Genomic DNA, 12,256 nt, shown 5'->3' with positions numbered 1-12,256 from the left:
CTTGTAACCATGGAAATCCTTTATGTTTTCTATTGTCTTCCAATCCTCTTGTTTACTGAAAGCTGGCACAGCTTTTACACAGAAGCCACAATCTCTGGATTCTTCCTCAGAGAAAGGAGAAGTTACCAGCCTCCAAGGAGGACCTGGGGATCTCCTTGAATTACAGCTGATCTCCAGAGGAGGGAGGTAAATCCCCTTGGAGTAAAGGGCTGCTTTGGAGCGGGGACTCTTTGGCATTATGCCCTGCTGAAATGAAACCCTGCCCTTCCCAAGTGACACCCCAAATTCCCCAATCCAGAGCTGGCAACGCTGCCTGGATTAAACGAAGCAGCTGTGTGTCTGAGTGACCCCCATAATCTATGTTTCAACTGAGAAACAAATAAAAAAGACTGCAGAAGTTGGTTTTGAGTCCTCATGAAAACCCAAGTGCGCAGAATGCTCGATAACCTTCTTTGGGTGTTTTGTCATTTATGCCCAGTGTTGTGCTTTTGCTGGCAGGATTTCGCCAGGCTTTGTTTTGCTTTTAAATTGACTGAGCTGCCCTGTTCCCCTCTCTCTCTCGCCTGCCTTTCAACACTTGGGACAAGAACCAGGCTTTGTATGCCAGTCAGGCCCATTCAATGTGCACCTTTTGGTATGCTGGAAGAGTCGTCTGTTTTCTGGTGACTGGCAGAGCTGCGGGTCTGAAAGGAGCACTTTGTATGTCTGGAGTTCCCTTTTGTAAAAGGAGAGTTCACACAAGGGGAGGAAAGAGGACAAGATCCACCTTCTCGATCCTCCCCCATTGCGTGAGCAAAGTGTCTGGGCCTGTCTGCACTGCCAGCTCCTCCGAATAGTCAGACTGAAGCAGGCCTGGCCTCACCTCAGGGCAGCCTTCCTCAACCTGGGTTGGCTGAGACAGCTCTGGAAGGGCTTCCCGAATGAGTAATAAAGTTAAAAAATCAACAAATATTCTGTTCATCTTTAGCCAAAAAAAAGGGGGGGGAGAAGAAATTATGCCCTCAAAGGCAAATCCCTTCTACCTTAAAAGATATTTTCCCCATATAAACATATTTTCTCTATAGAGTCTTCTCAAAATTAGTCTTTACCTTCCCTTTAACCTGAATCCCCATATAAACTTATCTTTCCAATATTTCTATATTTTGTTTGAAATCTCTCTTTAAAAATAATTTCTTACCCCTCCCCCCCCAAAGGTGAGTTCCTTCTTTGATCAGATCTATATGGAGGTTTTCCCTTGTGCTGCAGATCTAATACATGCCCCTATAAAATTTCTGTTACCTTCTTGTAGTTGCAAGTTCTCATTATATTATCTGTATCTCATATATCAAGTCTCCAAGTTTCATTCTTTATTCTTAATAAACTCTAATTTTGCAGACCTTAACTGAACAGTATAATTATTTGTCACCCACCCTTTAATCACATCTGTCCCCATTCAACAACTCCTCCCTAATATATATAGATCATATAGTTTATTATAGCTTAATAAAAATAATTTATCAAATATTTTCATAATCATGTTAGCTGATCCAAATTTAATATAATGACCATTCATTCACCCTTTATATTAAAAGAATTTGTCCATTATAAGTTTCACATCTGTGTGTCCCACATAAACATTAAAAAATCCTAATCCCATGTTGCCAATTGTCTTTTAATTTTTTGTTATGTGTTAAAATAGGATTGTGATGATAACATGAGGTGTTTCATTGCCATTTTGACTGATCCTGATTTTGTATAAAAACTGTTAACTGGTTTTCAACTGCGGGAGAGATCTGGGCTCCATAGCAAACACTCAGAGCTATGTCCTTGAAGCCTCTGCAAAAGTCACAGTTTTCAGTGCCAGGGCTAAACTCCGTTTGATGGAGGCTGTAATGAGGCCTCTCCAGGGCCACAGATGTCCTGGGATAACAGTCCATAGCAGTTCAGAGTGCTGGACCAGGATCCAGGGGGCCCAGACAGGCTTGATTTGAACCCTGCTCTGCTACGGAAGCTAGCTGGGTGACTTTGGGCCTGTCACTTGCCTGCAGCCTAGCCTACCTCACATGGTTGTTGTGAGGGTCAAATGAAAGAGAAGAGAATGAGGTGAGCCACTTTGGGTCCCCGCTGAGGAGAAAGGCAGGTATAAAGACTGTACATTAATTAACGGATTGTTTAATAAGGGCAAGAGTCATCGGCAATACATTCTTTAGTCTGTAGACAATCCTAATTTTCACCTTTGGTGTTGTTCTTAGGAGCCCGGCTCCTTTACGGCCCGAGACGACCCAGGCGGACAGCAAGCCGGACAAGCAGGAAGTGAAGGTGTCTCGTGTGAGGAAACTGACCAGGCAGTACAGCTTGTGAGTGCCTTCTGTGCAGAGGCCACCATGCGGACAGAAATTCAGGCAACGGCAGCCAGGGACTGAATCAGACCCCGACGGACACTGGCCCTCCAGCACCCAGTGCTGGCCTTTCACGTCCCCTAGACTGGAGTAGGATACTTTCAGCTGGAGAGGCCAGGGATCGAACGTGGGCCCTTCTGCAAGCCAAGTAGATGCTCCGAGTAATGCGCATGCCTGATTTATCACACAGGTCTAACGTGTTTCAATTCACTAGATGAGCTGGCTGACAACTGGCAGAGCCAGATGTTGGTCACCATTGATGTGATTGCTCCCAGCATCCTCTCTGCCTCCGGCTCAAACGAGCCCCCTGCTTTACGGAGGAGCTACATGAGAGAAAATGGGAGCTGAGTCAGCGAGAACAAATGTGGAGGAAGAATAAAGCTTCAAACACATCTTATAGGGCGCTTATGAAAGCCTGTGAGATGGCCATGAAAACTGCAAAGTGTGAATTCTACACAGCCTCCATCGCATCCACTAGCTCACACCCAGCACAGTTGTTTAGAGTAGTTTGGTCCCTAACTGCCCTTAAGGAAGGGAGCCAAAATATAGTCAACTGGATATCAGCTGCGAGGCACGTGCAAGCTTTTTTGTGGACAAAACCTTGACGCTCTGCTATGGCCTTCCCCCAATTAGAGGCCCCTTGGCTGCCCTCGGAGGGAGTCTTTGATGGCTTCAGGTGACTCATGCTGACCAAAGTAGATAGATTGCTAACCTATAAGGCCCTATTTGGTCTGGGCCCTGTGTATCTGGCGGGCCACCTCTCCCAATATGTCCCCTGCAGAGGACTATGTTCTGCAAACACCAATTAGCTGGTGATCCCTAGCCCCACAGCATGTGCCTGGTTTTGACCTTTTTGGCCCTGGTTCCAACCTGGTGGGATGAGCTGCCTGCTGCGAGTTGTTCCCTAATGGGGGTGTCAACAGTGCGCAACAGCACTCTTCCACCAGGCCAGGGGTTGAGTCTTGGGTATGCGCCTCCCATAGAAAAAGGAAGCAAATAATGTTATAAAAGGGAGGTTGGAGATGTACCAAAATCCAGGTCAGACATGGGTACACATGCCCTTTAAGTTTCATGACGACCTATTGAGCTTGCAAGCACGCATGAGGTCAAGAACAATACGGTGTGCGCTTAATTTCTTTTGTAAGAAAATATAAATTGTTTCAAGAGAAGGGAATTCTATTTTATGGAGTCATTGGGGCAAATTCCTGGTGTTCCAGCTTGCTGCCGGCACCCACGGCCACAGCACTTATGAAAGGGGATTAGAGTCGCTGCTGTGATTTCCCAGTGGCTGCGGATCCGTGCAGAGTTGGCAGGCGACAGGCGAGAATTCCACTTCCGTCCAAATGAGGACGGGAACAGATTTACCTGGCAAGACTGGGGATGAAGGCCAGATTGTCCCTGCTGGGTCCGAAGGGGAAAGATTTAGAGAATGCCCAGCAGCCTTGAGACGAAATAAGGATTAACTAGGTCAGGAACCAAAATCTGTCCTTTTGCATTAATAAAGGGCCAGCACCATTGTGCTTTCTCATAAGCAAGGAAAGAATGTGCCTTCAATGGTTCTTGCGTGCTGACAAATCTAATTCCATTTTTGTGCGTAAGAACAAGCTGTGCAGGAGACTGTGTTATGGCAACTAGGAAAGCAGTGGGGGACCATAACAGAGGCCCAGCCTCCTTGCCGAGCCTGTCCCCGTTCACCCGCCCCAGTTGGGGCTTCTCTGCGGCATTTGCACATGTTTATTTGCCACTTGCCTGCTGTCCTTGTGAGTGTTCTTGAAGAAACTGCCCTAAGCCGTAGGGGAGGGCGGTATAAAAATCTAATAAATAAATAAAATCCATAAGGCAACCGGAGGGCCAGACTTCAAATGAGAGCCATCTCAGTGTCAGGGGCGAGAGCAGTGGACTCTGAACTGGAGAGCTGGGCTTGATTCCCAGCTCCTCCTCCACCTGCAGCCAGCTGGGTGACCTTGGGCCAGTCCCAGTTCTCTCACTCAGCTCCACCGACCTCTCAGGATGCCTGTTGAAGGGAGATGAAGGGAAGGCGATTGGAAGCCACTTCGAGACACCTTCATGTGAGCCATTGTTTTGGCTTCCCTGTTCGTGAGGGAGGTGAAAGTTGAGCGTTACAATTATTAACTGCCCCGGTTTGGTAATCCAGTCTCCAATACACGCTAGGAGGACACACCTGAGTTCAAAAGGCTTTGTTTGCAGGTTGTGGAAATTTCCCCTCCCCCCAATAGATAAATAACTTTTGTCACTATTTTCAAGCCTTTTGAATTCAGGTGTGTGTTTCCAGTGTGCCTTGGGGGTCCCCGTTACGAGTGTTCCCTGCTCCTCTTGACCTTGTGCTGCACACACTTAGGAAGACGAGTCTGTTTCTATACTCTGCTTTCCTTTATTTTAAGAGTCTCAAAGCAGCTCCCAGGGCCCGTCCCTGGCAACCCCTGCTCTGTGTGGATCCCCACAGGAGCCCGTGGCAGCGACTGGTTGTCTCTCCTGTTCTGAATCAGGACCGGGGGCTTCCTTCCTTCCCCACGTGAACAGCGGCTGTGGCTGGACCCAGGCTGGGTTGTTGTTTTTTTTAAGGTTCTTGTGAAACTCAGTAAAGGTGTAGGAAGGCTGCACGGATGTGCACCCAGGAATGCTGGAAGGTTTTAAAGAGTTCCCCGGATGTTGCAATGAGCCAAGCTTCGTGCTCTTTTTCCAAATGCAGTGACGAAGACGACCTTCCCCCGGCACTGGCCGCAGCAGTGGGCGCCTCTCCGCCACTCCCGTCCACATCACCCGGCTCTCAGAAGACATCTGGAGGACAGTTTTCTTCCTGTGCAAAGGTACAAGGGCCAGTTAGTGGCAGGTGCAGCAGTGGTAGGGGAAGCCTAAAAGCAACAACACTTTATGGTAAGGCCGGGCAGTTCCAGGTTTTGGGGGTCCCCAGGGAGAGAGTTTGCCTGGGCCTCTCTGCCTACTACCAGGTCCCCCCGGTCCCACCTCCCCTTCCCTCCAGCTGTGGGCCCCCACTTCCCTGTGTCCTTCTCATTTGCAAACCTTCCCACCCCCTGCACTCACAGCGGTCTCCACCACCTGCATGCTCTTGACCTGACAGCACTGCCATAGCCAGTTTGGTGTAGTGGTCAGGAGTGCAGACTTCTAATCTGGCATGCCGGGTTCGATTCTGCACTCCCCCACATGCAGCCAGCTGGGTGACCTTGGGCTCGCCACGGCACTGATAAAACTGTTCTGACCGGGCAGTGATATCAGGGCTCTCTCAGCCTCACCCACTCCACAGGGTGTCTGTTGTGGGGAGAGGAATGGGAAGGCGACTGTAAGCTGAGACTCCTTCGGGTAGGGTAAAGCGGCATATAAGAACCAACTCTTCTTCTTCTTCTTCTTCTTCTTCTTCTTCTTCTTCTTCTTCTTCTTCTTCTTCTTCTTCTTCTTCTTCTTCTTCTTCTTTTTCGTCTTCTTCTTCTGTTGCTGCCACCGTGGCTGCCTGGTTCATTGTTGCCATGCACCACCTGAGCAACATGTAGGATCTGGGGCCAAAGGACCAAGCCCTATGAAGATAGGTTGAGGAACTTGGGAATGTTCAGCCTGGAGAGAAGGAGGTTGAGAGGGGACATGATAGCCCTCTTTAAGTATTTGAATGGTTGTCACTTGGAGGAGGGCAAGATGCTGTTCCCATTGGCTGCAGAGGAAAGGACACGCAGTAATGGGTTTAAACTACAAGTACAGCGATATGGGCTAGATATCAGGAATTTTTCACAGAGTAGTTCAGCAGTGGAATAGGCTGCCTAAGGAGGTGGTGAGCTCCCCCTCACTGGCAGTCTTCAAGCAAAGGTTGGATACACACTTTTCTTGGATGCTTTAGGATGCTTTGGGCTGATCCTGCGTTGAGCAGGGGGTTGGACTAGATGGCCTGTGTGGCCCCTTCCAACTCTATGATTCTATGATTCTATTCTATGATTCTATGACAGATGCCCTGGTAGAGGCCAGGGTCCCCAGCTGCCAGGCTCCACATCTGGTGGGGAAGGGAACTTACTCTGAAAAAGAGGGAGATCCATCCAACATGCAGGGATGTGACTGGAAGTGATGACATCACATTCGGGACATCAGGATGATGCTGTGGCATTTGGGCAAATTTACCAGACAGCATTTGTCCAAATACCGGAGTGGAACCTGACATCCCAGGCGTGATGATGTCACTTCCAGATCACATGGGCCTCCCTGCTGCTCCTGGTAAGTTTTCCTCTATCCCCTGAGAATCCGAGCAAGATATTAAGCTGCCAGCACAAGTAGTGGAGCGCTGGTGAGCAGATGGAGAAGGGTCAGCGTGTAGATAGGGGGTTGGGGGCAGTGGGCCCCACCCAAAGCCCTGGGCAGTTGCTCCACTGCAGAGTATGCTGGTGCCAGCCCTGTGATACGGACTGGTACTTTCTGCTGTATTTTGCTTGGGACAATGCTTGGAATCTCACAAGAGAAGTGCTTGAGTGATGCATCACCAGAGAACTTTCTGCTTTTGTATCTCAGAAACAGAAATTTGGGATGGGCCTTAGAAGGAGATGCAAGAAGCATCCATGTTTATTAGGGCTGCCCAACCCTCCAGCAGAGGCAGGGGTTCCCTGCCTCCAGGCCCACTGGAAGGACTTTCCCAGGAAAAGAGGAGGCCAAGTTAACCTTGCACTGACGTGTCGACTTCAATCCCAACTAGGATGTGCATTTCGCCTCGATTTGGCTGCCTCAGCGATCACCAAAACCTGAGGTGGCACATCAGAGGCCAGCGCTGCCTGCCTTCCTCTCCGTGTCGTGGAGCTGGCCTCCTATGCACCGCCTCAGGCTTCGGTGATTGCCAAGGCAGCCAACCCCAGCCGAAGCGCACATCCCTACTCCCAACATGAACAGAAAGTGACATCATTGCACTGGCAACATCATGGCAATGCTCTGGTCCTGGAGCAAAATCTCTGGGGTAGAACAATAGAGTTTCTGCCCAAATACCCAAGCATCACCCCAGTGGTGCTGCATGGTGACATCACCTATGGGTCCCCTCAGAGGTGCCATAGACATGTTGCTGCAAAGCCCACTGTATCTCCCTCCTACTCCTGGTGTGCCTCCCCTCGCATCTCCCACTGGTTGCCAGAAGGGGCCACCTGGCCACCCTAATGCTTGTGGTCTTCAATATCCCCCCCCCCCCCATGAGAGGCAGGTTCAAGGTTTGCAGCAGGATTTGGAGTGTGTGTGTGAGGGCGAGGGAGAGGAAAGCAAGACCAGTGCGTGCTTTTAATTTCCAGAATTGGGAAATCTGGGTGCTGGGTGGGGATGGCCATGCTCCCAAAGTACAAGGAAGTAAGTGTCACAATATGGAGGGTGATTCTTCTGTGCAAGAGGCCAGGAGCTTTCCAAAAGCGCAGCGGCTGGGACGGTCCCATGCTCTAGTACCAGCCTCTATGGTGAGATCCGCTGAGGCTGTAAGCTAGCGCATCACAGAATATGCGAGCCTGAAACACCCAAGCCCATGAGTGTATAAGCTCAGTTCACTCTTCCTTGAAGGGAAGGTCTCAGAGAAATGGAGCTTCCATGCCAAATAGGTTTCCGTGTCGTGCCCATGGCTAACAAGTTCTGTTCTGTTCAGGGTGGGTGGAGGGAAGGGGCACAAGGCCTCCGGTCACCAGACCTGGGCATTATTTTGTGACCAGAGTAGGAAGCTAAAGAGAAGCTGAGCAGTTCTCTTCCTGTTATTGTTTGGGAACTTTCCAGTGTGAGTACGGCTAAGTTCACCCACGTTGGGTCATGCATTTTCTATGTGCTTTAGCATTCCTTTGCAGCTGGACTTCCATGTGCAGCAGGAAAATCTACTTGCTTAAGGACTTTGAAAGTGTGTGAAATTATATATACGACTTAAACTTGGTAGGTTGGTTCTCCGAATTAAAAGTGTGGATTTTGGAATCCGAAGAATTTAGATAGTTTCAAGCTGTTCAATTTTGTGCTTCAGAGCCCCACAGATGCGGGACCTACATTTGCCCTGGAGCCAGGGGATCTGCTGATGGACTTCACCGAAGCCACCCCGATGGTAAATGATTTCATTTTGGAGCCTTCGAAGATTAAGGTCTGGAGAATTGCTTTTTGGTGGAAGTGGTTACTGGGGCCGTGCTTATAGCGCCTTGCCAAAGGAGGCCTTTGTTTCTGACGTTTTGTTAATCTAGTTACTACAGTGGTCCCCAACCTTTTTGAGGCTGGGGACCGGCAGGGCCCGCCTGCGCATGCCGTGCATGCGCGCCCGCGCCCGCGCATGCGTGATGCACGGGCACGGCCCTGATTCCCTCTCCCCCCCCCCCCCCGCAGTAAGAAGCTTCCTGGGCCGCAAGCTTGCGTCCTGGGAAGTTTTTTACTGCGGGGGGGAGAGGGAGCTGCGGCCCGGCGCCATGGACGGGCCACGGCCCGCGGGTTGGGGACCACTGATCTAGTTTACATATTTCTAATCTTGAGCCACGGTTTGACCTGATTTCTGATATTGATTGGGGTAAATTTCTTTGTCTAGCTTAAGACTGCTCAAAAAACGGTTCCACGGTGTCACACTTGGAGGAAATCGTGTTCTTGTAAAGATCGGACATCTTTTCAAAAAGCTTTCCTAAGTTCTCTTTGTGTCATTGGACAGTAGACGTTGCTGATTTCAAGGCTTGGAGGCCCCAGAGACCAGATTGGGGCTCAAGCAGTTGCTTTAATATATTTGTAGGGCAACTTGGCTTAAGCGCTGCTCTTGAGCTATTGCCCCAGATATTTAGATGGCCACATTTCAAGGGTCTGATTACTTTAAGCGTTACGCAACCTGAGAAAAGCTGAGAGTCCACAGGTGAAGTTTCTTCCATCAGAGGGCCAAGGCGATGATTGGCCGCTTATTTCAGGACTTCTGATTGGCTGTAGTTGTTCATCCAGCACATGTGCAGTCTACGTTCTTTTTTTAAATAATAAAAAAAACATCATTGCCCGCTTTTCCCCAAGACAAATGGGCAAGGTGCACAGAGACCTGCAAAATCGAACAGGCGCGTCGGAAAAGATCAAGGCTTCAGGGGGTTGGACTAGAGGGCCTGTTTGGCCCCTTCCAACTCTATGATTCTGTGACTTTATGAAAACCAGACAAAGTGGGGCGGCGAGAGATAGCTAACAAAGGTGTGGGAAAATGGGAAAAAAGAAACTGTAGCCAAAGGAAATGAAAGTGGGACTTTAAGACTGTCTGGCTGACACATGAAGGGTGTGGGATTGCTGGGGGGCGAATGCACATGCCGTGATATCTCTGTGATGGAGTCGGCTACATGAAACCATAAATGAACATTTGTGCTACTGGGAGCCGAACAAGGTGCTACCTTCTTAAATGCCTTCTCGTATGTCTTCACATGCTTCCTCGGCCACTCTGCAGCTGTGAGGAACGGCTTCTAAAGACAAACAGTGAGACCCAAACGGGCTTGGTGCAGCACTGTAGGGGGAGGAATTCTTTCTGTTTGCGCAAATCCCTCCTGGTCATCAAATGTTCGGCAGTGGAGGGGGGGACTAGCATGTTCAGTTCCATTTTTCAACACCTAGAGCCAGCGGCTCTTTGAAAATAATTATTTCAAAACAGTGCCATGATAATGAAAATAATTGTGAGCAGTGTCTTTTCCTTGCTACAAAGTAAAAAACAGCACTTAACCCCTCTCCTCAGGAAATGAAGGCCCACAATTTGTGGTTTATCTGTGAGCGGCCCCAGAGAAAGGCCCTGTTGAGTACAAAGGCCATTCCGCACAATGACCAATGTTGCTAAATGTTTGCAGTATGCAGCAACGCTATGTTTAATAGTGGAATATCGGCATTCCGCACACCTTCAATGTTAGCGGAATTTTGAAGTCCCAGTAGCGGTCTATTCATTCCCCACAGGTTTCCGGTCTTGCTGGAATCGCAACAAAGGAGGCGATATTCCCCCCCGCTTCTTCCCACCCCTGGCCATCAATTAAACAGAACAGCCAATGAACTGTTGTGTTCGTGCTCCCGAAAAGCCCCTTTCCCCTTTAAAAACTGTTTTTTTAAAGCCGAAAACACCAGTAGCAGCGAATATGTGTCCATTCATTGCCTTAGAAAGACCTTTTTTGCTGGTGTAGGACCTGGCGCTTAATCGTTTACACGCTCTTCAAGTAAAAAAAATTGTTTTCCCCTGATGGGTGCAATTTCTGGCCAAAATTACGCGCAGTGTCAAACAGGGGCCTGAATTGTGCTCGGAAACTTTAAAAACAGAAGAGTTTTACTGTTAAGCACTTCTGAATTGCTTGTGGAGGGACTTCAGCTGAAGAAGCCTTGCTTATTTGTTGCTCTCACCGATTTAAGGCGATTGCATCTCTGGAAGCTCAGGGGAGAGAGCTAGGGAGGGACATTCTTTCTATCGCTATTTTGAGAATGCACATGTCATTCGCTGATGTATTGCAGCTTGTGCTCAGAAGTCTAGCGGTTTTTTCGGGGGGATTCCCCCAGAAGCGCTACAAAAATCCGTATATTGATGGAGTTTGATGGGAGTTTGGCAGTTTGTAGGCGGTGTCATGCGGAACGTTAAAAAAAAAGTGTTTACAAACTGTAAGACTTTGGCTACATTTAACTTGTGTGCAATGGCCCCAAGAGTCAACAGGCGGAGAGCAAAAAAATCCTGTGGGGAAATGGGATCTTTCCTGAAGGGGGCTTTCTTTCAAGCCAGTGTGCAGCAGGATGAGACCTGCGGCTCTGAGGAATACAGCACTATATTGGAGGGGTCATGTTTCAGTTTTGCTTATTGCTGGATGCTGAAAAGGAACTCTGCAAGCCCACAAGGGGGAAAGGCTGTAGTGTGTGAGCCATCCATGGTTTTCTTTATTCCATACACACAATGGGAATCTGTAAGAACTGAGTTTGCTTTCAATAATTTCTCTGCTTATCTCTCTCCTGCGTTTGGTTCTTGGCGTGATGCTGGTGTAGACTCCATCTTGGATGAGAGCAAGAGAGAACCCACAGAACAGAACCCACAGGGGCTGTTTGCCCACCTTTACAGCCGCCAACACAATATGTTCAAAACCAGAATAAATAGGAATTACGGCATTGTTAATCTCTGTTTTTTTAACACTTAGAATCATTTCCTCTGTGGGATTCCACCAGGCTGTGCATTGCACTACGCAATTCTGGTATGTCTGCATTTGCAAGCAGTTTTTTGGGGGGAGGGGGAATGCGATTGGTTTCTGGTACTGCAAACTAGATTTTGAGGGATGTGGCCTTTCCACGTGAAATATAGAAATAGCCAGATGCAGCTGGTCCTATGTTCATTCTTCCTTCTTGCCTTCACTTTCCTCCACAATGGGACCCAAAGTGGCTGACATTCACCCCTCTCCTCCCCAAACCCCACCTTTCCCACTCTCCACCTCCAAATCTCTAGGAACGCAGAGGTGGCCCCCCAAGGCAGGGCAAGCAGCCTCTAGGGTGGCTGATTCCAGCAGGAAAGCAAAAGGATCCTCCATACCAGTTTGGAACGGCACTTCCTGAATTGGGACTCCAAGAGCCTGCCAGGTGCTACTCTTTACGGAAGCCAGTGGCTGTACAGGCAGATTGTTCAGATGGGGGGTTAAATATGTCCCGCTCTTTTGATATCTGACACAGGCTGAATCCCCCTGTCTCATCAATGATCAGCACCGTTTCTCATTTCCTGATTGTGTTCATAGAATCCTAGAGTGGGAAGGCTACCTAGTCAGTGCAGGATCTGCCTCAAGCATCCAGGATAACAATCTGTCCAGCCCCGCTTGAAGACGGCCAGTGAGGGGGAGCTCCCCACCTCCTTAGGCAGGCCATTCCACTGCTGAACTACTCTGATTGTGAATTTCCCCCCTCTGATATCTAGCTGGTCT

The 12,256-nt window shown here is 49.0% G+C and overlaps 1 protein-coding gene across 3 annotated transcripts in view; it reads left to right on the top strand.

Annotated features, from left to right (window-relative positions):
* EPB41L4B (erythrocyte membrane protein band 4.1 like 4B) overlaps positions 1-12,256 on the top strand; it is a 103,478-nt gene that overhangs the window by 71,645 nt on the left and 19,577 nt on the right. For 2 of the 3 annotated variants that reach the window (XM_077302658.1, XM_077302659.1), the window contains exons 20-22: positions 2,232-2,336; positions 5,089-5,206; positions 8,362-8,439. In XM_077302658.1, the coding sequence (XP_077158773.1) occupies positions 2,232-2,336; positions 5,089-5,206; positions 8,362-8,439 (301 nt within the window). Of the gene's footprint in view, positions 1-2,231; positions 2,337-5,088; positions 5,207-8,361; positions 8,440-11,488; positions 11,543-12,256 lie in introns of all 3 variants that reach the window. The other variant, XM_077302657.1, reaches the window with a different exon arrangement.

The sequence above is a fragment of the Paroedura picta genome, chromosome 11 (genome assembly GCF_049243985.1).
Source record: "Paroedura picta isolate Pp20150507F chromosome 11, Ppicta_v3.0, whole genome shotgun sequence".
In the NCBI taxonomy this organism is placed as follows: Eukaryota; Metazoa; Chordata; class Lepidosauria; order Squamata; family Gekkonidae; genus Paroedura; species Paroedura picta.
This window is presented reverse-complemented; position numbering and strand designations above follow the sequence as displayed.